Source organism: Mizuhopecten yessoensis, unplaced genomic scaffold, assembly GCF_002113885.1.
Source record: "Mizuhopecten yessoensis strain PY_sf001 unplaced genomic scaffold, ASM211388v2 scaffold3023, whole genome shotgun sequence".
Classification (NCBI taxonomy): Eukaryota; Metazoa; Mollusca; class Bivalvia; order Pectinida; family Pectinidae; genus Mizuhopecten; species Mizuhopecten yessoensis.
The window spans coordinates 534,171-558,946 of NW_018404837.1; the positions used below are offsets into that span (position 1 = coordinate 534,171).

The following is a 24,776-nucleotide window of genomic DNA, read 5'->3' on the forward strand; positions in this document are numbered from 1 at the left end:
TGGGCTGATTACACTCAAGACTTTATCCATTGCTTTTATAAAAAAAACTTGCTTTCACTAGTGTTTGCTACATGTATACCTAACCACAGTTTCTTTTAAATCTTCAATAAACATAATTATGGATAATAGTCACGGCGGCATTTAAAATATATATATAAATCTTATTACCGGTTAGCTTGTAATAATAATAATAATAATAATAAACTTTATTTATTGAGGATAAAAAACCTGTTTAGCAAAGCTAATCTTCCACAGGGTCCTCTGTTAGTAAAATTGGTTAGTCAAAAGACAAAGTAGTATCACAGCAAATAAATGTACATAAAATAATTGTTGGTCTACTAAAACAGCAATTCATATCACAGTTATATCACAGGTATAAACCGTGGGTCTGGCCCCCCTGGGGGCTGAGGGGCGGGGCCCAATAGGGGAATTATAGCAAATTCTTTAAAATCCTTCTTCTTCTGTAGGAATGAAAGGAATCGTTCCATATTTGGTCTGAAGCATTCTTGGGTGAAGGGGAACCAATTTTGTATAAACCGTGAGTCTGGCCCCCCTGGGAGCTGAGAAGCAGGGCCAAATAGAGGAAATATAGCAAATTCTTTAAAATCCTTCTTCTGTAGGAATGAAAGGATTTGGTCCATATTTGGTCTGAAGCATCCTTGGGTAAAGGGGAACCAATTTTGTATAAACCGTGGGTCTGGCTCCCCTGANGGGGTGAGAAATCTTCTGTCTGCCGCAAATGTGAAATGTTATTTTGTAAAGCAATTCAATGTAGTAAAAAACAATTTGCTTTTACTTGGCTGCGTCGGCAACAGCAGTAGCAGCATACCCCACACGTGAGAGTGATTATACCTACCAATACTGCCGGGATGGAAATGAGAACAGCCAATGTCGTGGTGTCTGGGATATCAAAGGTAACAGTACACATTACATACATTTAATACAAAATATATCGCAAATACCTATCTAGTGCAACTCCTTATATTGTATAACGACTCCAAACAATGGCGTGATAACGAGGGTGGCTATGCGTCAAAGAGCACTTGTGGAATTTTAAGGAAAAAACTGAAAATATGGCATTCACTACATCGGCGGCAATCAAATCGGCAAATTAAAGATGGCAAATTACACAGAGATGATACTTTATATTTGTTCAGTAACGAAGGGATCCAGGATGATTGACGCTTCATTTACATATTTGTTTTTATAATACCTCGAAGCGTTGAATATAAAGTACGGTAATGTAAATTATAACCGAAACATAAAAATATATCGTCAATACGATTCAAAGTTGATTAAAAAACAAAGAAACATCAAAACAGAACTAAAAATAACCCCTACAATAGACCGCAGGGGGACACCAGATGATTTTAATGAGAAAGTTAACGTCAATTTCCAACACCACATGTGACTACCGTTTATATCTAAATTATCATAGCGATAAGATTTGAAGCAAAATATTCATGGACCTGGTCTCAAAATCATCACCGTGAGACCTTTCCAACGACAATACTCCTACGTGTATTTCTTTACTTCGTTTTTGAAAGAAAATAAGAAAATAAAATCGGACATTATTAGCTGCTGTCTAACTGTTGGGGCTTAACAACTGCATCNAGGGGAAATATAGCAAATTCTTTAAAATCCTTCTTCTTCTGTAGGAATGAAAGGATTTGTTCCATATTTGGTCTAAAGCATTCTTGGGTGAAGGGGAACCAATTTTGTATATACCGTAGGTATGGCCCCACTGGGGGCTGAGGGGCGTGGCCAAACAGGGGAAATATAACAAATTCTTTAAAATCCTTATTCTTCTGTAGGAATGAAAGGATTTGTTCCATATTTGGTCTGAAGCAAGGGACCTGAGGGGTGGGGCCCAATAGGGGAAATATTATAGGTAAAACCTTTATAATCCTTCTTCTACCATAGGGATTAAGGGATATTATCCTAATTTAGTCTGGAGCATCCTTAGGCAAAAGGGACTCAATTTTGTATAGGGATGCAGTGGATGTGGTCTCCCAAGGGGCAGAAGGGCGGGGCCCAATAGGAGAAATAGAGGTAAAACCTTTAAAATCCTTCTTCGACCATCAGGATTATGGGATTTTATCCTTATTTAGTCTGGAGCATCCTTGGGTCAAGGGGACTCAATTTTGTATAATTGGTGGGTATGACCCCCTTAGTTGCATATAGGGGTGGGGCTCTGTTTGAAGTTTGTTCTCGCTATATCTCAAGTACTGGATGGATCTTTCTGAAATTTCATATGTACTTACAGCACCTACTTCATACCATTTATTTTAAACATATTCAGGTGAGCGATACAGGCCCTCTGGGCCTCTTGTTTTTTTCAAAATTCAATNAACACACATGCTCTGCCAATAGAATACCTTTAACACACATGCTCTGTACTTCTTTGTATAAGAAACAACACGTTGTTACAGTGTTTATCATTCTCCTTGTTACATTTCTTGTACCAACACCAGTCCCTGTCCTGAAATATAGAAACGTAATGTAGTCCATAAATCTGAAATGTACTTTTGAGAGAGTATTTTCTCCGTCAGTATATATTTTCAACACCTTAATCTAACTACCTGCGCGCATGATAAAAACGCGGTATCATATTTGCATTAGAATGTGTAATTTCATGATGATAGATAATGTAGACTAAAATTATATTAGCAGCATAATATATTTTATCTTAAGCGGGTTTCGGTAATAAATACAATTACCTGATGCACTAANCAAAAATGATGGAAATTAATTAAAATCATGATATTAAATGTGACAATCTATTATTCTTTTATGGAACCAATTAAATTACCCCCAATTATGTACAAGTTTGGACATCATTCCACAGCCTGCTAGCGCATGGTATATTTACATGTCCGGTACATACATGATGTATGTACCTCTAACCAAAGGCTTTCGCATAGTACGCCGTTCTCACGTGCACTTACACATGCATTTTCATATGGATCTTAATAGATTCAGTGTACTGCATTTATAAAAACAATTCACTCAACAGAGCGTAATTGACAGCGTAATTTGACCGACGGCGACAGTCACAATCGTAACGACCTCGAGCTTGTGAACTGGTGTAAGCACGTGATATGCACATGTAAGGTTGGTACACAAAACCTATCAGTCCGCATTCCATGCGCTTCATATATGACCTTCTTGAAGTCGTCTGGTCTCATGCCATGTCAGTAACTTTCGGTGAGTCAGTTTATTTCTTTGTATCGGAATCTTTTGAGNGTGTAGAAACCATCAATACACGATGTGTTTATATAACTACTAACGTTGTGTAGAAACCAACAATGNCACATTTCTCGATATCGGGTGTTGACACATCATTATGACACACGTGTACTATAGTTTATAGCCTGGTGTTACTGTAATTTATACACTACGGCATTGAAATGCCCGATACGCAATACGGAAATGACGACACGAACATACGACTAAAAAAACATGTGTATTACGAAGGATGGGAAGTCATTAAAAATGTTGGCACTCAGAGATACACCCGTGTACATGTAGTATACAACTAGGTAACGGCACGGACTTTGATCTAATTCCGTGGTAACGGGGACATTTTTGTATCAACCGTGAAAAGGAGGTTTGAAGTTCCCATACAAAGCGTAACAGACACATTTAACACGGGTAAGTTCCAGTCGTGTTTTGATAACTTACAAATGACCTATGAACTCTTATCGGCGAACAACTCCATGCAGTCCACTAAAGGTACATTGTACGTGTTTCTTTACCTGACACAACAACCCCAATATTGAGAGGTTTGCATTAAGAAATTAGAAAAAGTGTTAAATAATAAGTACGCGTATATGACGTATTTGTGCGCGTGTTACGGCACATCTAGGTGATTTAACCCTCGGTCGCCCTGGCCCGTTGTTCGGACGGTTTGCGAACGATGTAAGTGGGTTGTGCAATCACGCAAATATAGTATTTGTTTCAGCGTGTCACTCACTGCATATGGCTCAACGATTGCTCGATAGAACGTTTGAGGTCGGTGTCGTCCTTGATTTCAGAAGCACTGTACAACATTGTATCTATTTTGGAGACTTGCTGTTTGCGCGCATTGTCAACTTAAGATTACGCATACACGTATATGGAAATGTAAATTTTACATTGCATGTACATGTTTCAAACCATGTGTCATGACTTGAATGTTTCGTTGAATGTGTACTTATCCACAGTTTCGTGAACTATTCTGGTATTTATGATTACAAGAGGGCAAAATGAAGAATATTACAAGTGCTGGAAAGCTGTCCATACCGGCCGCTGCAATGAAAAGTAATACCGTAGAACGGTGCAAGATGTTACGTTTACATGCAAATGTACACGCGTTAAATATATTTGTAAATGTTTTTAATTATTTGTATGCCGCATACATACATGTGTATATATCTATATCAGTTAATTACCATATTAGACTGTTTCGTTAAGCATTTACAACAGAACGAAATTGTAAGAATATGCATATATATTGCATGAATACTTTTTATACCGGCAGCATATATTTGCCGGTATAAGTATTTCCTGTCTTGATAAAAACTAAACAGTTTCAATTGTCACTGCAGTATTTATTCAATATTGAACAAAAAATTAATAAGAACGAAAACAGTTAGGTATAATTTTCCCACATGGCTGAAACAACATATGGTATGTAGGACATGACCGGTTGGTGGGGTGTCTGTCCGGTAGCGAACGTTGGGTAGGACATGGCCGGTTGGTGGGGTGTCTGTCCGGCAGTGAACGAACTTGGGGAGGACATGGCCGGTTGATGGGGGGTCTGTCCGGCAGTGAACGAACTTAGGGAGGACATGACCGGTTGGTGGGGTGTCTGCCCGGCAGTGAACGTTGGGTAGGACATGACCGGTTGGTGGGGTGTCTGTCCGGCAGTTAACGTTGGGTAGGACATGGCCGGTTGATGGGGTGTCTGTCCGGCAGTGAATGTTGGGTAGAGCATGACCAGTTTCTGGTGTGTCTGTCCGGTAGCGAACATTGGGTAGGACATGGCCGGTTGGTGGGGTGTCTGTCCGGCAGTGAACGAAGTTGGGTAGGACATGGCCGGTTAGTGGGGTGTCTATCCGGCAGTGAACGAACTTAGGTAGGACATGACCGGTTGGTGGGGTGTCTGTCCGGCAGTGAACGAACTTGGGTAGGACATTACCGGTTGGTGGGGTGTCTGTCCGGAAGTGGACGTTGGGTAGGACATGACCGGTTGGTGGGGTGTCTGTCCGGCAATGAAACTTGGGTAGGACATGGCTGGTTGCTGGGGTGTCTGTCCGGTAGTGAACGTTGGGTACGACATGGCCGGTTGGTGGGGTGTCTGTCCGGTAGTGAGCGTTGGGTACGACATGGCCGGTTGGTGGGGTGTCTGTCCGGCAGTGAATATTGGGTAGGACATGACCAGTCGCTGGGGTGTCTGTCCGGTAGTGAACGTTGGGTAGGACATGGCCGGTTGCTGGGGTGTCTGTCCGGTAGTGAACGTTGGGTAGGACATGGCCGGTTGGTTGGGTGTCTGTCCGGCAGTGAATGTTGGGTACGACATGGCCGGTTGGTGGGGTCTGTCCGGTAGTGAACGTTGGGTAGGACATGGCCGGTTGGTGGGGTGTCTGTCCGGTAGTGAACGTTGGGTAGGACATGGACGGTTGGTGGGGTGTCTGTCCGGCAGTGAATGTTGGGTACGGCATGACCAGTTGCTGGGGTGTCTGTCCGGTAGTGAACGTTGGGTAGGACATGACCGGTTGCTGGGGTGTCTGTCCGGCAGTGAATGTTGGGTAGGACATGACCGGTTGGTGGGGTGTCTGTCCGGCAGTGAACAATGGGTAGGACACGACCGGTTGGCGGGGTGTCTGTCCGGCAGTGAACGTTGGGTAGGACATGACCGGTTGATGGGGTGTCTGTCTTGCAGTGAATTTTGGGTAGGATATGACCGGTTGCTGGGGGGTCTGTCCCGTAGCCAACGTTGTATGGGGCATAACCGGGTGAAGCGACGTTCTGGTGTCCGGGGTAGAGGTACATGCAACGTTGTAGTTTCCGGGGGTCGATATCTTGAAATCAGGGAATGATACACCCCAAACCTCCATAATTTTTTTAATCGGGTTACCACCGGTGTGAGTTTTCCTAGAATTGTCGTGTAGACTTCCGCTCTTTAAAACGTGTTTAAACGAGGTTGATGCACCTGACAAGTTTTTTGGGGATAATTCCCCGGTAAAACTTTTGAAGTATTGTCATATCAGGGTGGATCGCCCCCATGCACAACGACCGGACACCAAACATGCCGATAGGATAGTTTCTGTCAGTGTCGATGTTGACCAAAGACGGCAAAACTTTGCTGAAGAAAGTGTTGCATGTTTCATCTTGCGCTCTTTCTTTTGACGGCGATCATCGTTTGCAGTTTTTCTAGCTCTTTTGCTAAGCTTGTCACGCACGCAACGGCATCGTTGGTCTATTTGTTCTCGTTGTCGTGCTTGTCAATATCGTTACAGTATTGGGGACCCTTACATGGACCCAATTCACAATGGCGCTTTGTGTGACCCATACGGAGACTTGGATTTTTCCATCTTAGTTCTGGGGTTGCTGTATTTTTTTCTCCTGTAGACACAAATGTTCCTTTGCTTGACATTTATGTCATCTTGAAGATCATCGATTGCCATGCTGGTCGGTTTAGAAATGTGTGTCACTGGCTTGGGCGACTCTCCTTTGAAAATACTCAGCTTCATTCTCTTCATCAGTGTTCCCGCTATTGACGATGCACATCGAAAAGCCTCGGTCACACATGTATCCGAAACGGCAATAATCCAGCTTTGCTCGTCATCCAAATATTGGAAACCGAACATGTTACCACTCAAACTTTGAATCCTTGCTTGGATATCACACTTGAGTTCCTCGTATCTACACGGTTTTGGTGGGATGTTAAATTTACTTATTTTCCCCTCTGTGTATTCAATTTGCACCTGTACGCTCTCCATGATTACTCTCGTGGGACCTTATGAACTTTAGTTGTCAAATGAGCGCCAAAATTATTTCACGTACGCTAGTGTCAAGTTATTCAAAGAATAGTTACATTTTACGATATGTTGAAAAACGTGAAATGTTCTAACTGTTTCAAACTGTGAAAGTAGTTTCACGTCTGCATTGTCTCATAGTTTTATCTTAAATACCACCACATGTAGCTTTTTTCAAATAATAATAAAAACAAAGTGCAGNGTGTAGAAACCATCAATACACGATGTGTTTATATAATTACTTACGTCGTGTAGAAACCATCAATACACGTTACGGTACCAACAGTATCTCCCTTACATGGCTGTCGCACTTTTCCTGTGAATCTAAATGTTTCTTCTACAATCCCGTCGTACCTAAGCCCAATGAGAAATTACAAAATAAAATATGTATGTGACATGTCCATTTTTAATTTGTAAAAAGTGAATCATTAAACCTTCGACTACCTCACTTAAGAAGTCATCTTTGTATAAAAAACAACTTTAAATATTCCAAACTGTAGCGATTGCACTGTCAATTAAAATTAAATTAGGAGAGTTACATATTTACTTCCCGTTTGTGGTCTCTTAATTCATGGTTGACAGTGTTTGAGACTGAGAACAATCATAAGCGATTTTTTCTAGAGGTGCAATCAAAAGTATATGTATTACACACTATGAACGTTACACGAGAATAAGAGTTCATAATCCTTAGTAAATCTGTGATATCAAGTTTTACTGTTTATCTTTTTTAGGATAGAAACAATCCGTTTTTGAGAGTGACATATCTAGCAAATCAATAACAAGTCATTAATAAATGTTTACAGTTCATGATTAATAAAGCTACATATTTATCAGTATTATAATTTTACAATAACTTACTCGATGGTAGAGTTACATCTGTTTGGGCCATGAAGTGTCGCGGCGCCAGATGTCTTATGTCCATCCGTCTGAGGTGCTGGGTCAGTTTGTGTCCTGGAAGGTACAGCTGGAGGTGTTGGTAGTCGTTGCGTGTCGTTTGCATGGTCTTTAGATAACGAGGCACATTTCAGTACTTCTAGTGACAAAAGCACCAACATGTAAGCTAGTACTTTCATATTGCTGAGAGAAAAAAATGGAAAAATATAACGATTTATATTTTCCTCGTAACAATTAATATTCTTATTGTCACTAATGTGTAAGCGTTTTTACCATATGTAAAAAAAACATACAACGGAACAAGTTTGTCGTCACTCTGTCTGCAGTTATATTAAGAAGAGAAGGAAGAGGGTGGGGGAGGAGAAGGCTTGATTCTGACGGTTGTGTTATCAAGGTAGCACTTATTATTATAACTTTCTTTCAATTAATAATATTTCCTGTTACCATTTTGATAGTCCGATATTGCCCACAATCTGCAGGAACTGCAACAAGATTCTGTTTCAATTGTGTTTTATAAAATGGTCGTCGTAACCTAATTATTAGGTCTATGCAGTGATTTTTTTATGGCAAAGATTTATACGAACTTAACAACTATAAAATCTTCCTGTGTAGAGGTTCATATTTTTAAAAAACAGTGGATTTTATCATTAACGAAGCAGTCAAATACTTCTTAATGAAAGTCTATAGAATGTTTAAATTTAAAGAAGAAAATGCAATCTTTCATACATATTTGCTCAGTGTATGACATATTTTTAACAGCTCTTATGTATATTTTTGTTTAATAATATGTACAAGTTAATAGATTTCAATTTTGTGTGGTATGAGGAAAGTTAAGCATGTAAATATATTGTTACTCCGATCTTAGGTCATGCCCTGCTTACAATAGCTTTGAATTTGTCCTGTATATGTTATAAATATTGTATTACATTGTAGTTAAGATCATCTGCAAAATTATATCAGTGAACGGATTTTGATGTACAATGCTAAGTTTCTTGATTAGCGTTTTTTGTTTATAGGTGTATCTTTGTAATGACTGGAAGACAAAAATAGGTATGAAAACGACGGTTGAGTGACATAATATTCATAAGCATTTTTCGTTTCATAAAGTTATCACACAGATTTCATTTGTTAATGTAGAGAATCGGTAAATGTGTGAAACATTAATTTACACTTTTTCAAATAAATACAATAATGGCTAAACAGCTGTTAAATTCAATAAAACACGATTATCCGTATTACCTTTTCAACTAGTATGGACCCTAAAGCTTTAACATAATTATAAGAAAAATATAGGTTAATTCTAGATAATTTCTTCCTTCTTGTTGTTCTTTACAGAGTTTTCTGATGATCAGATGATGGGTTGGCTTTGTGTAACAAACCACTGTTTTTTGTCATTTTACACGAGGGAGACAAATACCGGGGTTTACTTACCACAAATACCAAGAACCAATTTCGAGACGTATGTTTGGGCCTTTCTTGGTAGGTAGATATTCGCATTAGATGTTTTAGGATTTGATATAAACGTCAACCCCACAATGATTGAAAGAAAATTGTCTTTTCAATAATGGCAATCCAAAAACTACCTTCATATCAGTAGAAAACTACACAGGTATACATTAGTCCTGTAGTTAATATACATATTTCTTGTACTATTTAGGACCATGTGAGTAATAATTGCAATTATAAGGTGTACAGGGTTTGCTAGTTAACAATCGTTAAATATACGTTTGTCGGAACAAAGCATACCCCCAACACACTAACACACGCACACATAACACACACATAAACCATATACACACACATACACAACACATACGCACACAATAAATACACAGACTTGTCAACAATCAAAAAGGTCACTGGTAAATCATCTGTCACTGAAGCCATATTGTACTATATCAAATTATTACTCAAAACGACACACAGAATACTATTAAATATATATATATATTAACTTACCTGTGAATTTTATCTCCTGTCTGAAGTCTATAAAAAGTATTTTGCACAAGATAATTATGGCTGCTACCTATTTATACTTACTTGAGACCTTATCCTAATCATTTTTAAGTATTTACATTGGTTTGCTGTGTCATTGGCTGATGATTCGTAATGCATAATAATGACACATACATGTAATCACGTGACTACGAATAGTACTGCTCATCAGTAATCAGGCCATCTTCATCCACTCGTCACCATCAATCCGGGACCATAAAAGGTAGCAGAATATAATGAGATGTTCTCATCTCATACTTGACATATGACATGACTTTCATATGGACTTTAATACATATCTATCATCTGTTTGGAACAATATTTTAACTAGCGGCTTGAAAAGTATATTAAAGAAAATATTAACACCATATATTTCATAACAGATTACAGTATACGTGTTTTGTTTTCAAATATATTACAAACATTTGTTGTTTGCAAAATAGAAATACTTTGGATATAGGGTTGATATCATTCTCGATTAGAGATAGCTTGACATTCTTATCACATTAATATTAATCTAAGCGATATGGAACGTTTTCACTTTCGGTGCAATTTTAATTAAATGCTAAATGAATTGATGACATATTTTTTTATATATATAACACTGCTGTCTGCATTGATAATTCTGAATTATCAAATAACGCTACTTAGTTTATGCAATGAATCTATCTTTTACTTATTTGTGGGTGAGATAGGGGTTATAATCCGAAGGGAGATTGGAAATTACAAGGCTTGCAAAGGAATATTTCTCCGATAGTTGAGAATCCTATCTCACCTCAAGGAGATGAATGATTCTTTTTCTCTTTTCTTTTTGACTCTGTCATATTATATAATGGAACAGTGTTTTAACAATGTATTGTAGAAGTGACGGTTATTTATCGTTGACCTGACGTCATTGCATTGTTGATGTGCCGTCACATAGTTATTATGGGTGGGGCTGAGAAATCCCCCTTCTCAATCTAGGGTGGCACAATATTTCACACAAGTCACGGTACCAGGTTTACGATGACATTTATCAGGAAAGAAGATAATTCGCTTATATTGTCTTTAATGTTCATGTAACATGTATCCAAAAGATAGATAACTCTTACACAAATTACAGGTATATTGTATGATGTATGTTTCCTAGGTAAATATGTAGGGTAGNCTGGTGTTTAAAATGTATGGATTTAATATGTCCTTAAACTAACAATGCGCTTAGAGCAACTGAGCCCGGTAGATCCGCCCATTCTTTTTTGGCGGGAATAACTTAATACTTGTGTATTATCTTACAGCTTGGGACGGATATATATATAAATGGAAAGGCAATTAGTGAGGATATGCGAACATTGATTATACAGAGTATTACTGAAGGTGGAGGAGACATAACAAGTGGAATGTCCCTCGGGGATTATTTACGAAAGTTGCCGACAAATTCAAAGTGGACAGATCGTCAGCGTGGAAACTTTGGAAGAGGTTTGTCACCGAAAATAGATTTCGTTTCGTTATATTGTGAGTGAAGGATCTGTAAATTGTAGTAACTAATGGCACGTGAAGTCCGTGCTTTACCTGTACAGGTGTGTAAATACCTGGGTTCAACTGGGGGTTTTCATCGAGGTATTTGTTACACACAGAGACGGATGTTCCACGTTGGCTCCGTCAATTATTTTTTATGATGAGCGAGGAGGAACCTGTCGAGAGGGAAGCAACAGTCTCCAATGAGAGTTCAGCTAATAGCCTTACCACAGAAGATGCGTTGTCATTGTTTTCGTCACGGCTTGACTCCGTGTTAAAGAGACAGAAGTTCAGTATTTTTAAGGAAATTGACGCCAAGCTTCAGGCACATGACGAGTTGGTGGCAGAAAACAGTAAAAGTGACTTTAAATACAAGTTTCAGTCCAACGAGAAACAAGTCAAGTTTTATTCCGACAGAATCGTGGAATTGAAGCATGCAGTGGCGCTCGTAGAAGAAGGCAACAGGCAGTGTGCTACAGAAAAGTTAGAAGCGTGTGTGGCGGCCCTTGGGGAGAGGAACAAAATTGTTAAAATAGCCGATAGACATGGCTGGGATACCGTGGGTGAATATTTGGACGATCCTATTGCTGACGACGCTGAGGATTCAGCGCGATTACGTCAGGCAGAGGCCAGGGATATTCGAAGTCGTAAGGTTAAAGGGCACGGCGGTAAGCCCTATGCACGGGGAGGACAGAATAATTATACCAGCGGGGGACAGCAGAGAGACCGAAGGGAATATGGGTTTCCTTCACAGGAGTCACAACAGCTTTTTCGTGGCCTTCAACAGTTTGGTGGATACATGGGGGAGAACCCCGGGGCCCAGCAGGGTTTCGGAGGGGGAGGAGCAGCACCGTTCTTCCAAGGAGGAATGCCTCAGTTTGTCGGAGGCGGTGTCAACAGGTTCGCCGGCAACAGTTTCGGCGGAGCAGCGAATGGGACGAACACGGGAAGAACCGGGGGAGTGTGCTACTATTGTAACGGGGCTGGACACTGGGCACAGAACTGCCCAAGGAAAGTCAGGGCTTTGCCTTCAATTACCCAGACAGCACCAGGACCAAAATCCTAAGGTTTCCATTGATATGGTAAGAATTGACTGTGATGCAAATTTAGCTGATGATTTAGAGAAAGGTGATTTTGAAATCCCTGTTAAAAAAGACAAAAGGTCTGTTAAGGGAAGGCTTAAGATGTGTAGTGTTTTTTGGAGACATACATTAAAGGCTTCTGAAGCGATTTGTAACGTTGTAGAAGGGGGGTATTTAATACCTTTTATAAGGGAACCGGTGAGGGCGTTTTCGTTTAATAACAAATCTGCTATACGACATGCATCATTTGTTAATACAGCTATTACTGATTTATTGGAGTCTGGTGTTGTATTAGAAAGTAAAGAGGTAACATTTGTAGTGAATCCTTTGTCAGTGTCGGTAAATCCTAAAGGTAAAGAAAGGTTAATTTTGGACTGGAGAGGAGTAAACGCATATGAGGATAAGAAAAAGTTTAAGATGGAAGGTGTAAAAGAAGTGGTTAATTATTTTTTATCGGATGGTTTCATGTTTAAATTTGACCTTAAGTCCGGGTACCATCATATTGTTATTCATCCAGTTCACGTTAAGTATTTAGGTTTTTCGTGGGAATTAAATGGAGCACGTAGATATTTTGTCTTTAGTTGTCTCCCCTTTGGCTTGTCATCGGCACCACAGATATTTAGTAAAATGTTGAGACCGTTAGTAAGGAGATGGAGATCGAAAGGATTTAGAATGGTAGGTTATCTAGATGATGGGTTAGGAATAGACAGTACTTTTGAATCAACGTTAAAAATATCAGAAGCAGTTCAGTGTGATTTAGAATTGGCGGGAATTTTACCGAATAGTGATAAAAGTGTGTGGAGTCCAGTACAGACATTAGAGTGGTTAGGTTTTGTGTGGAAATTAGACGTCGGGTTGCTTGATATCAATGAGGATAAAAGGTTAGGAATACAAAATATAGCTAGAGGGCTATTGAAACATAGTGGTAGAATTTCTGCTAGAGATATGGCTAGATTTGCTGGGAAAGTTTTGTCAGTATTGGAAAGTCTTGGGAATGTGTGTAGATTTCGGACTAGGTCCTTACATAGAGAAATATGTCTGAGAGAAAGTTGGGATACGGTTGGCCAGGTTGCCGCTGAGGTTATAGAGGAGGCCAAATTTTGGGAGGAAAATGTGGTGAGTTTAGCAGCACGGAAGTTGTCTGATTATGACTTAGAGTTTGATTTACATATCTTCACAGATGCTAGTAGTTTTGCAGGTGCAGGATTTTGTGTCGAGTTTAAAGATCGAATAGTACATAATATGTGGTCAATGGAAGATGTGGGAAAAAGTTCAACACGGAGGGAGCTGAAGGCCATAGAGATTACACTGCGTAGTTATTGTTTACTGTTGTATAACAAAAGTGTTCTCATTAGTACGGACAATCAGAGTGTACCACGGGTGTTGGAAGTTGGAAGTATGCGGGTAGATCTGCAGGAGTTAGCCATGTCAATATTTAACTTGGCTAAACATTTTAAGTTTTCGTTGTGTATTCAGTTGATTCCGAGAGAAAGTAATGGTTTGGCTGATCAGTATAGTCGAATTATTGATTTTGACGATTGGTCCGTGGAATATAATATTTTTCAGCTGTTTGAGTCTAGATGGGGACCACACACGTGTGATTTGTTTGCAAATAATAACAATAACAAGGTCAGTGAGTTTTACTCCAAGTACGCATGTCCAGGATCAGTTGGAGTCAATGCTTTCAATTTTGATTGGGCACAGCATAAATGCTGGGCGGTACCCCCAGTGTATTTGATAGCCAGGTGTATTAATCATTTCATAGTTTGTAAAGCAAACGGTACATTGGTTGTACCGTACTGGCCATCAGCACCTTTCTGGCCGTTGTTGGTAACGCAGTACGAGCGAGGTTTTAAGTGGTTTGTAGCTGATTTTGTCGAGTTCGAAAAACCGGCAAGTTTTTTTAAAGCTGGTTCACAGACTAATAGTGTATTCGCATTAAAACCGTTTCAATCTAATGTGCTAGTCTTAAAGCTGGAATGTCAAAATGAGTAAACAATTAGTGTTGTACATATGGTTACTGATGTAGTACTTGAGTTTTTTTAGTATTTTTATTGAGTTTTTTTACATAATTGGGGTGATATAACGGGTAAGGTATAATATATTAGTATTAGAATGCTAGTTGAGTTTGAAGTATTCAGGCTGTAGCGTTCCAAACGTGGTTTACTACCATATCAATTGAGATATTGATGGGTTCGTGGTATGGAATTAAATAAATATCTTGGCATTTAATATTATAAAATACAATAATCTATGTAGGATTAGTATATCTTTTGTTTTGTGAATAAATTACAGAATGGTTTGGTCATAATTCGGTATACAGCTTTTAGCATTGATAGCGCTTGGGGGCGGTTTGGCATTAGGGTTTGGTCAGTTATCTATATCTGTGGCTTCACAGCAAAGAAATTAAGGTTGGGTTGAAGCGAGAGATAAACAGGTTATTTTAGGATTTGGGTACACTGAAATTCGGGTTGGTCCCAGGTGAGACATAAATGAAAGGCGGGTTGGTCTGAGGTGAGACATAAATGAAATTCGGGTTGGATCGAGGTGAGACATAATTGAAACTCGGGTTGGTCCGAGGTGAGACATAAATGAAACTCGGGTTGGTCCGAGGCGAGACATATATGGAACTCGGGTTGGTCCGAGGTGAGAGGCATAAATGAAACTCGGGTTGGTCCGAGGTGTGACATAAATGAAATTCGGGTTGGTCCGAGGCGAGACATAAGTGAAATTCGGGTTGGTCCGAGGTGAGACATAAAATTGGGGGCATGGTTTTTGTTTTTGGTGGAATATTTGGTATTATAATGATTAAGAAATTCATTAAACATATACATCTGTATAAGTTATTATATTTATTGAAGAAATCTGATGGCAAGATAGGATATTTATGGGACGATATACGTGCTAAAGGACAGAATTCTGTGCTTGTTCAGGCAGCTGCTAATGTTGGGACGCTTATGAGATGTAGTCGTGCGAAAAGTACGAACAAAATGCAGGACGCTTATTTTAAGAAATGTTTGAATTGGTGCAAGACGGTGGATTTGGAATATTTACCAGCTAAAGTTAGTACAGTGAGTGTTTATGTATCGTTCTTAGCTCAACAGGAAGTTTCAGTGTCTGTTATTAATGCTAATTTTTATAGTATAAAATGGCAGCATGATTTTGCCGCAGTTGTTAATCCGTGTTATGACAAGTTTTTGCTGACAACTTTTGAAGGAGCAAAACGTCTTCTATCGAAACCTGTAGTTAAGAAGGCGCCGTTGACACCTGAGCATCTTGGATTAATAGTGAATGTTTTTAACGATCACAATAGTTTGAAAGACGTAAGAGTTTGTACATTTTGTTTACTTGGTTTTGCAGGATTTTTTAGGTTTAATGAGCTTGCACAGTTAAGGATGTCCGATTTAAGTTTTAAAGTGTCTCACGTAGAAGTTAGAGTGATCAGTAGTAAGACGGATGTATATAGACGAGGTAATATTGTCTACATAGCTAGGTCGGGCAATTTAACGTGCCCAGTTACATGTTTAGAGAGATATATCAGTTTAGCAAAATTGGCAAGTGGATCAGATGAATATATTTTTAGAGCTGTGGTATTTTTCAAAAAGACAGGGACTTATTCTTTGGCAAAAATAAACAAAGCATTAAGTTATACACGAGTCCGAGAAATATTCTTAGATGCTGTGTCGAGAATTGGCCTAGATAAGGCAGAGTTCGGCATACATAGTATAAGAAACGGAGGGGCGTCAAAATCGGCCAATAGCGACATCCCAGACCGTTTATTTAAGGCACACGGTAGGTGGAAGTCCGAAACAGCAAAAGATGGTTACGTATTGGATGATTTATCTCACAAGCTAGCAGTGTCTAAGAAATTGGGGCTCTAATCTCACAATATCGACAATTTACCTTTGTAGTATCGATATACATGAAATTACTTGTAACAAACGATACCTGATTAGCTAATTATAGCGTATAAAAGAATTATAGTCTTTTTGTTGTTTGTTCACTTACGATTTATAGATATGAAATAATTTATATTCGTATGAGGGACGAAGGAGAATATAAATAGATTTCGTTTCGTTATATTGTGAGTGAAGGACCTGTAAATTGTAGTAACTAATGGCACGTGAAGTCCGTGCTTTACCTGTACAGGTGTGTAAATACCTGGGTTCAACTGGGGGTTTTCATCGAGGTGTTTGTTACACACAGAGACGGATGTTCCACGTTGGCTCCGTCAATTAATTTTTTTTAAATTTGTTTAATTGGGTGTGTATGTGATTAATTGATATTATTATTGTTTTTTGGGTTTTTTTTTGTTTGTTTTGTTTTGATGTAAGTGCAAATTCAACATAGGGAGTATATGCAGACCGTGGTTGTCGAATGTTGGTATGGGTTATATAACAGTTTTAAGAATAAAGTAAGACAAGTGTTGAGTGTAAGGTTGAGATGAACAGTTGAAGTGAAATATGTATAGGATAGGATAGGTCTGAATTGTTTATAGTTGATGGTAATAATCGTTTTTGTTTGTTGTAGTGTTGTTAATTAAACATGTGCTAATTTGTGAGGGGATCAGCCTACGGAGGAATGCGCAGGGATTTGAACATCGTGGACTTGGTGATATGCGTATTCCGATGTGGTTTTGGTTGTTTTTGTATTCAGGAACGAGAGAAGAGGATGATTCAATATGTAGTCGTTGTTCAATGTTCAATTCACAGTTTCGTGACATAACGATATACATGAAATTACTTGTAACAAACGATTATTGATTAGCTAATTATAGCGTATAAAAGAATTATAGTCTTTTTGTTGTTTGTTCACTTACGATTTATGGATATGAAATAATTTATATTCGTATGAGGGACGAAGGAGAATATAAATATTACTAACACAACAGGTATTGTGCAATATAACACAAACCGTAATGCGACCCCCACCCATCCCCTCCACAAACAATTCTATGCTTTAACCGTTCTTTAATGTATTTTACAAAACATACAGAAATTCATCATTAAATTTGAAGCAACAGCATAACGGCCTGACCAGCGATAGTTTGCCCATACATGTACCAACGACCGGGTTTTAAATGCTTTTGCACACTGCACATATCACGGATGAGGCCGATTAAACTATATCTCCTTGCGTAATTAGTTAAGATGATGTTGTTTTCGATCAGTTTAATTAACTACAATCAGTATAATTATCTATTTATATTCGTATTACGCCCACATCTTCCCTGATCTGCTCAGTCATTTCCCTAAGTGCTAAAGTTATAAACAGCCTGCACACCTAGACACTGTTTTCAGATTAAGTCTGCAGGAGTGTTATTAGTTTTCAAATTATTTCCACGGCTGATAGAGGAACAACACCCTGAACAGCAAAGCCACCACAAAAGCAGGGATCTAGTTATAAACGCTAAATTTGTTTTTCACACAAACAATAATTGAAAATTTGTTTTGCGATCTTTCGAAAACGTCTGTTTCTTTGTTAAACAAAAAGTCAAATGACAGGTGTAACTAAACCACAATGTGCCGTGTCAGTGAAGTCAGCTGTTAGAAATACTGAGACATCTCTAGCACTCTTATACCCAACTGTTCAGAATCTCAAATTTGGAGTGTACAGAATTATAATCTTAAGGGAAAGGGATTGGTATGGTTTTTCCAACAAAAAAAAAAAAAAAAAAAAAAAAATGTCATTGTCTGATGTCTCTTTTCCTATAATTTCTAAGATTCAGTAAATCATATTTCCCGAGTGGGGCGCAAAAATTCTTGCTAGAAAAATATGAATCACGGCGTGCACAAACTTTCACATCTTTCTTCAGTTTAGTATCTTTTAGAGTGCCTTTTACTTTGCAATTGTTTTCAAACTGGGTCTGCATCTCTTAATTTTTGAAAGTTTTAATAAAGGAAATTCCGGTATAGTTTCCTCTTTCCCGGAGTAACGTCGGAGGTATTTGCCAAATCAAGTATATATCCCGAACTAAAACTTTGGTAAAGAAACAAACTCGTAGAACCCTTTCCGTGCCATCTGCGCATTTACCCACGGTCCGTATTTTTCACAAGAACTAACATCCTCACCGGCGCTTCGTTCAATTAAGTTGAAACCGACTTCTCTATCATAATTTGGCTCAAGGAAAAACGGCACAGAGAAGCGATCGATACCTATATCTATGACACGATGACGCGTCGCTTTGAAACGTCCACCAACCATGTGAGAAAACAGATCACCGATATTGATAACGAGGCTATTAGGCCGGGGTTTGACTGGCATCCAATTCCCGTTCGGGGTGACATATTCCAAACCTTGAAACGAGAAAGTAGCCAGCAGCGTAAGGAATCCAGAGTCTGTGTGATCTGGTGTTGTCATCAACCGCCCATCCTCCGTCCGCGCGTTGTCCGGCGGGCCATCAATCCATGGAGGATAGTGTAGAAGACGAAACGTTGAACAAGGCTGGTAAGAAAACATGTCAGTAAAGGAGTGCTCCTCGATCCCTAAACCTACGGCAGCTAACCTAAGAATCTCCATGGCTGTTTCATGCATGGTGCCATAAAGATCTTGAAGAAATTGCTTGAAAGGAAACTTTCCATCCTCTTTTGGCCAAACAGATTCTTCGTAAAACCAGTTTTCTGGTGATACAGAGGCGGTACTCCAGTCAATATCTTTCCCGAAATCAAAACCTTCTTTTCTGCTAGCCTGGCTTTCTATGACAGGGAAATACCCACGGTAGACGTTCTTATTGCTGTTGTTCCAAAGTTTCTTCAGTATGTTATTTTTCACGTCATCTGACTGATTGAAGACCCATCTGCAACAAGTCATCAGTTTGTCAAAGTCAAAATCTTTGATGTTATCAACATACAGTAAACCGACATTCTCCAGACCATTCACCACGTTCATTGCTTCCTCCATCCGGTGTGTTTTGGACTTACTCAGGTCAACAACCGGAATGTGATTCATCTCAGACATGATTCCTTTCAGTTACCTATAATGTATAGAAATAGTTACATAAAATAAGTATTGCAAAGTGAATAAAATTCGCTATCTGTAACGAATAGTGGGGCTGATATTCAAATACACTGTAACTTCAGGTATGGCTTTTTGAGATGAAACTGCGATTGATGTTAAATAACTAGTAATGAAGAAAATCATTGCCACACTTAATGAATTAAACAGAGCTATTTCCCTTTTAAGCAGAAGTACCATTTTCTGTTCTATTGTCGATGGCAAAGTTTGGTCAAGATATCAGACAAATGTTCTTGCAAGTAAAAACTCACGCCATGGTTCGATAACATAAGTAAGAGCAAAAATGGAGGGAATAATGTTTAGGGAGTTTAACTCAGCACTAAAAAAAACACTACTGATGGTATATGTAGACAATCATCTCATATATGGAATCGAATCCCTTTGTAGGCCGTTTCCAAAGAAATTCAAAGAGAATCGCTACGAGGAGATGTTACACGGACTTGGTACGGAAATGGTACGACAGACCATACTACATGAAATTGGCTACTGTACATTTGAATTGCCTTGGAGGAGTGTTGATATACTAGCTGTATTATCCCACTCTAATTACATGTATGTCACAGGACATTTATTGAATAAAATCTCCACACGTCCTGTTGGTTCGAGTCGAATTTATTATGACCGGAGCATCATTGCAGATTCATACAGAAAAAAATCACCTACAAAACAAATATGGCCTAGAATTAGTATGTCGCCGTATACAATACCTATGTTTGACAAGTCCGATATTTAATTTATATACTTTAAATTAAATATTCCAATTTATGACTACATTTAAGCATTCATGCTATAGTTACCTTCCTTACATATAACTCATCAACAACACCAAATACGGACATATAGAGACGACCACGACACGACACGGGTAGGACACCACCCTGGGCTATAAATAGTAACAAGGTGCTTTCCACATTACGATACACAGGTGACAAACGTACAGCACACAACACACACTACTTATAACTATACAATAAATTAGATCATAATGACCCTGTGACATGTATCCCAATTAGAATGTCAAATCTGACAATGCAAACGCAGTTGATACGTTTGGCTAAAGTACAGAGCACTTTGTCGTCAAATCATCAGCAAAAGGGATATAAATGCAAAACCTTATCCTACCTTACATGAGCAAACGCTTTGTAGGGACGAAATGTTGACAAACCAGAAACCATCATGGAAGAAGAAGAGGACAACGATCAGAAGAACACCTAGTCGGAATCGTTGTCTTATTCGAACTTCGACAAGGTTAGGGCCCTTCTGATGGATGAACTTCGACAAGGTTTGAGCCCTTCTGATGGATGAACTTCGACAAGGTTTGAGCCCTTCTGATGGATGAACTTCGACAAGGTTTGAGCCCTTATGATGGATGAACTTCGACAAGGTTTGAGCCCTTCTGATGGATGAACTTCGACAAGGTTTGAGCCCTTATGATGGATGTACTTCGACATGGTTAGGGCCCTTCTGATGGATAAACTTCGACAAGGTTTGAGCCCTTCTGATGGATGAACTTCGACAAGGTTGGAGTTCTTCTGATGGGGGAACTTCGACAAGGTTTGAGCCCTTCTGATGGATGAACTTCGACAAGGTTGGAGTTCTTCTGATGGGGGAACTGCGACAATGTTTGAGCCCTTCTGATGGATGAACTTCGACAAGGTTTGAGCCCTTCTGATGGAGGAACTTCGACAAGGTTTGAGTTCTTCTGATGGAGGAACTTCGACAATGTTTGAGCCCTTTTGATGGATCAACTTCGACAAGGTTTGAGCCCTTATGATGGATGAACTTCGACAACGTTAGGGCCCGTCTGATGGATGAACTTCAACAAGGTTAGGGCCCTTCTGATGGATGAACTTCGACAAGGTTAGGGCCCTTCTGATGGAGGAACTTCGACAAGGTTAGGGCCCTTCTGATGGAGGAACTTCGACAAGGTTTGAGCCCTTCTGATGGATGAAATTTCAGGAATGTTCTAGTGTTTACACGTGTACCATGTATATATCGTCAGTGAAATATAAAAAGAAAAACACGATCATTTAAGTAACAGCACTTGTTGTGGCCTGATTAGAATCCATTATATACTGACACGTCAATGAAAGTGCATGACTAATCATCTACTTAGTGCTGAGTGAGTTGGTCTTGGACCAATGGGTTATACCTGATATATCTAGCATAAGAATCGGTAGTCTATCACATGTTTAATTTTGTAGCATTTTAGAGGAAAATATTGGCCATCTATACCTGATTTACGTTATTAATCTTTTAAGAATAGATATCATTGCACGAACTATAATTGCGTAGGAGAGTTGTACTTCAGAACTAGGTTTGTTGACGTAACTACCAATAACAACTGACCTAATTATATATGCGTTATATACCACGTGTAATATAGAATAACATGGAGCATATTTAATGACTAGAATGATAAGTCTATATAGGATCGAGTCATTTTTTTATGTTAAATGGAAAATGAAAATATAAGATATTGATACACAATTTTGTGATTATTTTCCTATCACCAGGTGAAACATTCCACTCCAATCTGATATACTGACATGGGAAAAACAGACAATTACTTGTTTTTACTCAAATCTATTTTTTTCACAGGAAGATCTTGTATACTCTATACTAACCATTTCAATCAAGGGACGATGCGTTGATGGTATTTATATACACACGGCTGCACTCGAGAGTTCAAATATTGGACTTGAAGTTATATCAAAAAGTAGCCCGATGCAGGCATATATCTGTCAAAATGTGTAAGTCTGGTGTTAGGGCCACAAGAAACCCGGGCTAATCAAACGGCTGCTTGTTTCTGAGGGCCGACTAGTTCCTGAGGACTGACCTGTCCCTGAGAGCCGACCAGTTTGCCCATCTTGTACTGTGTCATGATTTCATTGTTCTGCAATACATTGTACATAAAATTCCGGAAACGCACAAGAATTATATTTATCAAATCTCATCCAGTTGCAGATATTAAGGTGAAACGTCTAATAATAAACGGCTGCAATATGTTTTACTCATGTGACTCCATTATCAATATATATATATACCAAACAATGTCTCACTACACATATATGCAGGGACCAGCCACTTTTCTACTGTATTCAAGCCTTAAGGTAGAGAGATTCACCACTTTTATATTGTATACAGGCCTTAAGGTAGAGAGTCCCACCACTTTTCTACTGTGTACAGGCCTTAGGGTAAAGAGATCCACCACTCTTCTACTGTATACAAGCCTTAAGGTAGAGAGTTTCACCACTTTTCTACTGTATACAAGCCTTAAGGTAGAGAGATTCACCACTTTTCTATTGTATACAGGCCTTAAGGTAGAGAGTCCCACCCCTTTTCTACTGTGTACAGGCCTTAGGGTAAAGAGATCCACCCCTCTTCTACTGTATACAAGCCTTAAGGTAGAGAGTTTCACCCCTTTTCTACTGTATACAAGCCTTAAGGTAGAGAGTTTCACCACTTTTCTACTGTATACAAGCCTTAAGGTAGAGAGTCCCACCACTTTTCTACTGTATACAGACCTTAAGGTAGAGGGTCCCACTTCTTTTTCTACAGTAAACAGGCCATAAAGGTAGAAAGCCCCATCACCTTTCTACATTATACAGTACTTGATATAAAGAGTACCATCACTGTTCTACTGTATTCAGGCCTTAAGGTAGAGAGCCCCATCAATTTTTCTACATATATAGGTCTTAATGTAGAGATTTCTGCTGTATACAGGCCTTAAGGTAAAGAGCGAATCACTTTTCTACTGTAAACAGACAATTCACTGTTATATATATATATTCCTATTAGATCGATCTTATGCTCTCTGTATTTATACAGAAACATTAACAGATGCTTGCCGTTAAGGGAGTTAAAACTTTCGAAATAAGTCAGCATAATATTGCTGAAAAGCATTAACACATAACATATATCCGGTAGCACATTAGACGTTCCTTCCTTAAAATCCCGCCGCCGAAAGTGTGCGTTTGTGTGTGTGTGTGTTTGTTTTAACTTCAGAAATTATTATCAATTAATGTCTTTAGTATATCGCAAATTGGGAGTACTACTCATCAGAGATACAACACAAAGTGCTGTGAATCATGATTGTTCTTACTCATCTTCTTATGATCTGGACCCCCTGTTCCGTGTGCCAAAAGCTGAAATGCGCGTTAGCTTTTAGCCGGGCATTTATATAATTTTGACCAAACGAAAATTAAAAGAAAGATATCATACTCTGCGGAACAGCTATGAAAACAGATAAAGATGAAATAAGTAAATACCTGTATCTTCATTCGTGTGTTACCATTAACGGGCCAGGCAAGAATTCAAACCCGGTAATCCTTGTATACCATACGAACGCACTAAGCAACTGAGACTCAGCCGAGCGCAATACTAACGTATATTTGCTACCGTATCTATTACTAAATTTTAACGACGCAATCACCTGTGATGGTGTTACGTTTATCTTTGTGTACGAGGCCTTAGCGAAGCTCTAACCTATATATGTGTATACATAATGCATGGTTGTAACCTGCAACAGGTGTAATAGTATGCGCGTTCTACTTACTGGTCCCAATATGTACATAACACTGTGATGGCGAAACTCTAAATGATCGACAATGTAGCATACACATAACATGTATATTTGTACTCACAGATGGTCAGGATTGCGGCTGATGTCCTTGTAGATCAGTGGACCTGCATTTTAGGGAACCAGTTGATTGATGGACCAGCGGTTTAAAGTGAAACAGTGGATCAGTGGACCAGCTGTTTAGTGGCAGTTGGCAGATATTAAGGTGAAACGTCTAATGATAAACGGCTGCAATATGTTTTACTCATGTGACTCCATTATCAATATATATATACCAAACAACTTTTCTACTGTATTCAAGCCTTAAGGTAGAGAGTTTCACCACTTTTCTACTGTATACAAGCCTTAAGGTAGAGACAATCACCACTTTTCTATTGTATACAGGCCTTAAGGTAGAGAGTCCCACCACTTTTCTACTGTGTACAGGCCTTAGGGTAAAGAGATCCACCACTCTTCTACTGTATACAAGCCTTAAGGTAGAGAGTTTCACCACTTTTCTACTGTATACAAGCCTTAAGGTAGAGACAATCACCACTTTTCTATTGTATACAGGCCTTAAGGTAGAGAGTCCCACCACTTTTCTACTGTGTACAGGCCTTAGGGTAAAGAGATCCACCACTCTTCTACTGTATACAAGCCTTAAGGTAGAGAGTTTCACCACTTTTCTACTGTATACAAGCCTTAAGGTAGAGA

At 39.0% G+C, this 24,776-nt stretch overlaps 2 protein-coding genes across 7 annotated transcripts in view; one reads left to right on the forward strand and one right to left on the reverse strand.

Annotated features, from left to right (window-relative positions):
- Positions 1–24,285, reverse strand: part of LOC110446864 (isopenicillin N synthase-like) — a 26,414-nt gene extending 2,129 nt beyond the window's left edge. Inside the window, exons 1-5 of one of the 6 annotated variants that reach the window (XM_021492201.1) lie at positions 24,148–24,285; positions 7,881–8,099; positions 7,269–7,376; positions 2,379–2,482; positions 797–900 (exon numbers count right to left, since the gene is read on the reverse strand). In XM_021492201.1, coding sequence (XP_021347876.1) covers positions 797–900; positions 2,379–2,482; positions 7,269–7,376; positions 7,881–8,095 — 531 coding nt within the window. In that variant the 5' untranslated portion in view covers positions 8,096–8,099; positions 24,148–24,285. Of the gene's footprint in view, positions 1–796; positions 901–2,378; positions 2,483–7,268; positions 7,377–7,880; positions 8,100–9,875; positions 10,333–17,442; positions 19,461–23,772; positions 23,912–24,147 lie in introns of those variants that run through there. The other 5 variants (XM_021492202.1, XM_021492203.1, XM_021492200.1 and 2 more) reach the window with 5 other exon arrangements.
- On the forward strand, positions 11,566–17,215 carry LOC110446852. The gene is made up of 2 exons (XM_021492175.1): positions 11,566–12,487; positions 17,018–17,215. The coding sequence occupies exon 1, from the start codon at positions 11,566–11,568 to the stop codon at positions 12,469–12,471; it is 906 nt and encodes a 301-aa protein (XP_021347850.1). The 3' UTR covers positions 12,472–12,487; positions 17,018–17,215.
- Positions 24,286–24,776: the final 491 nt, after the last annotated feature.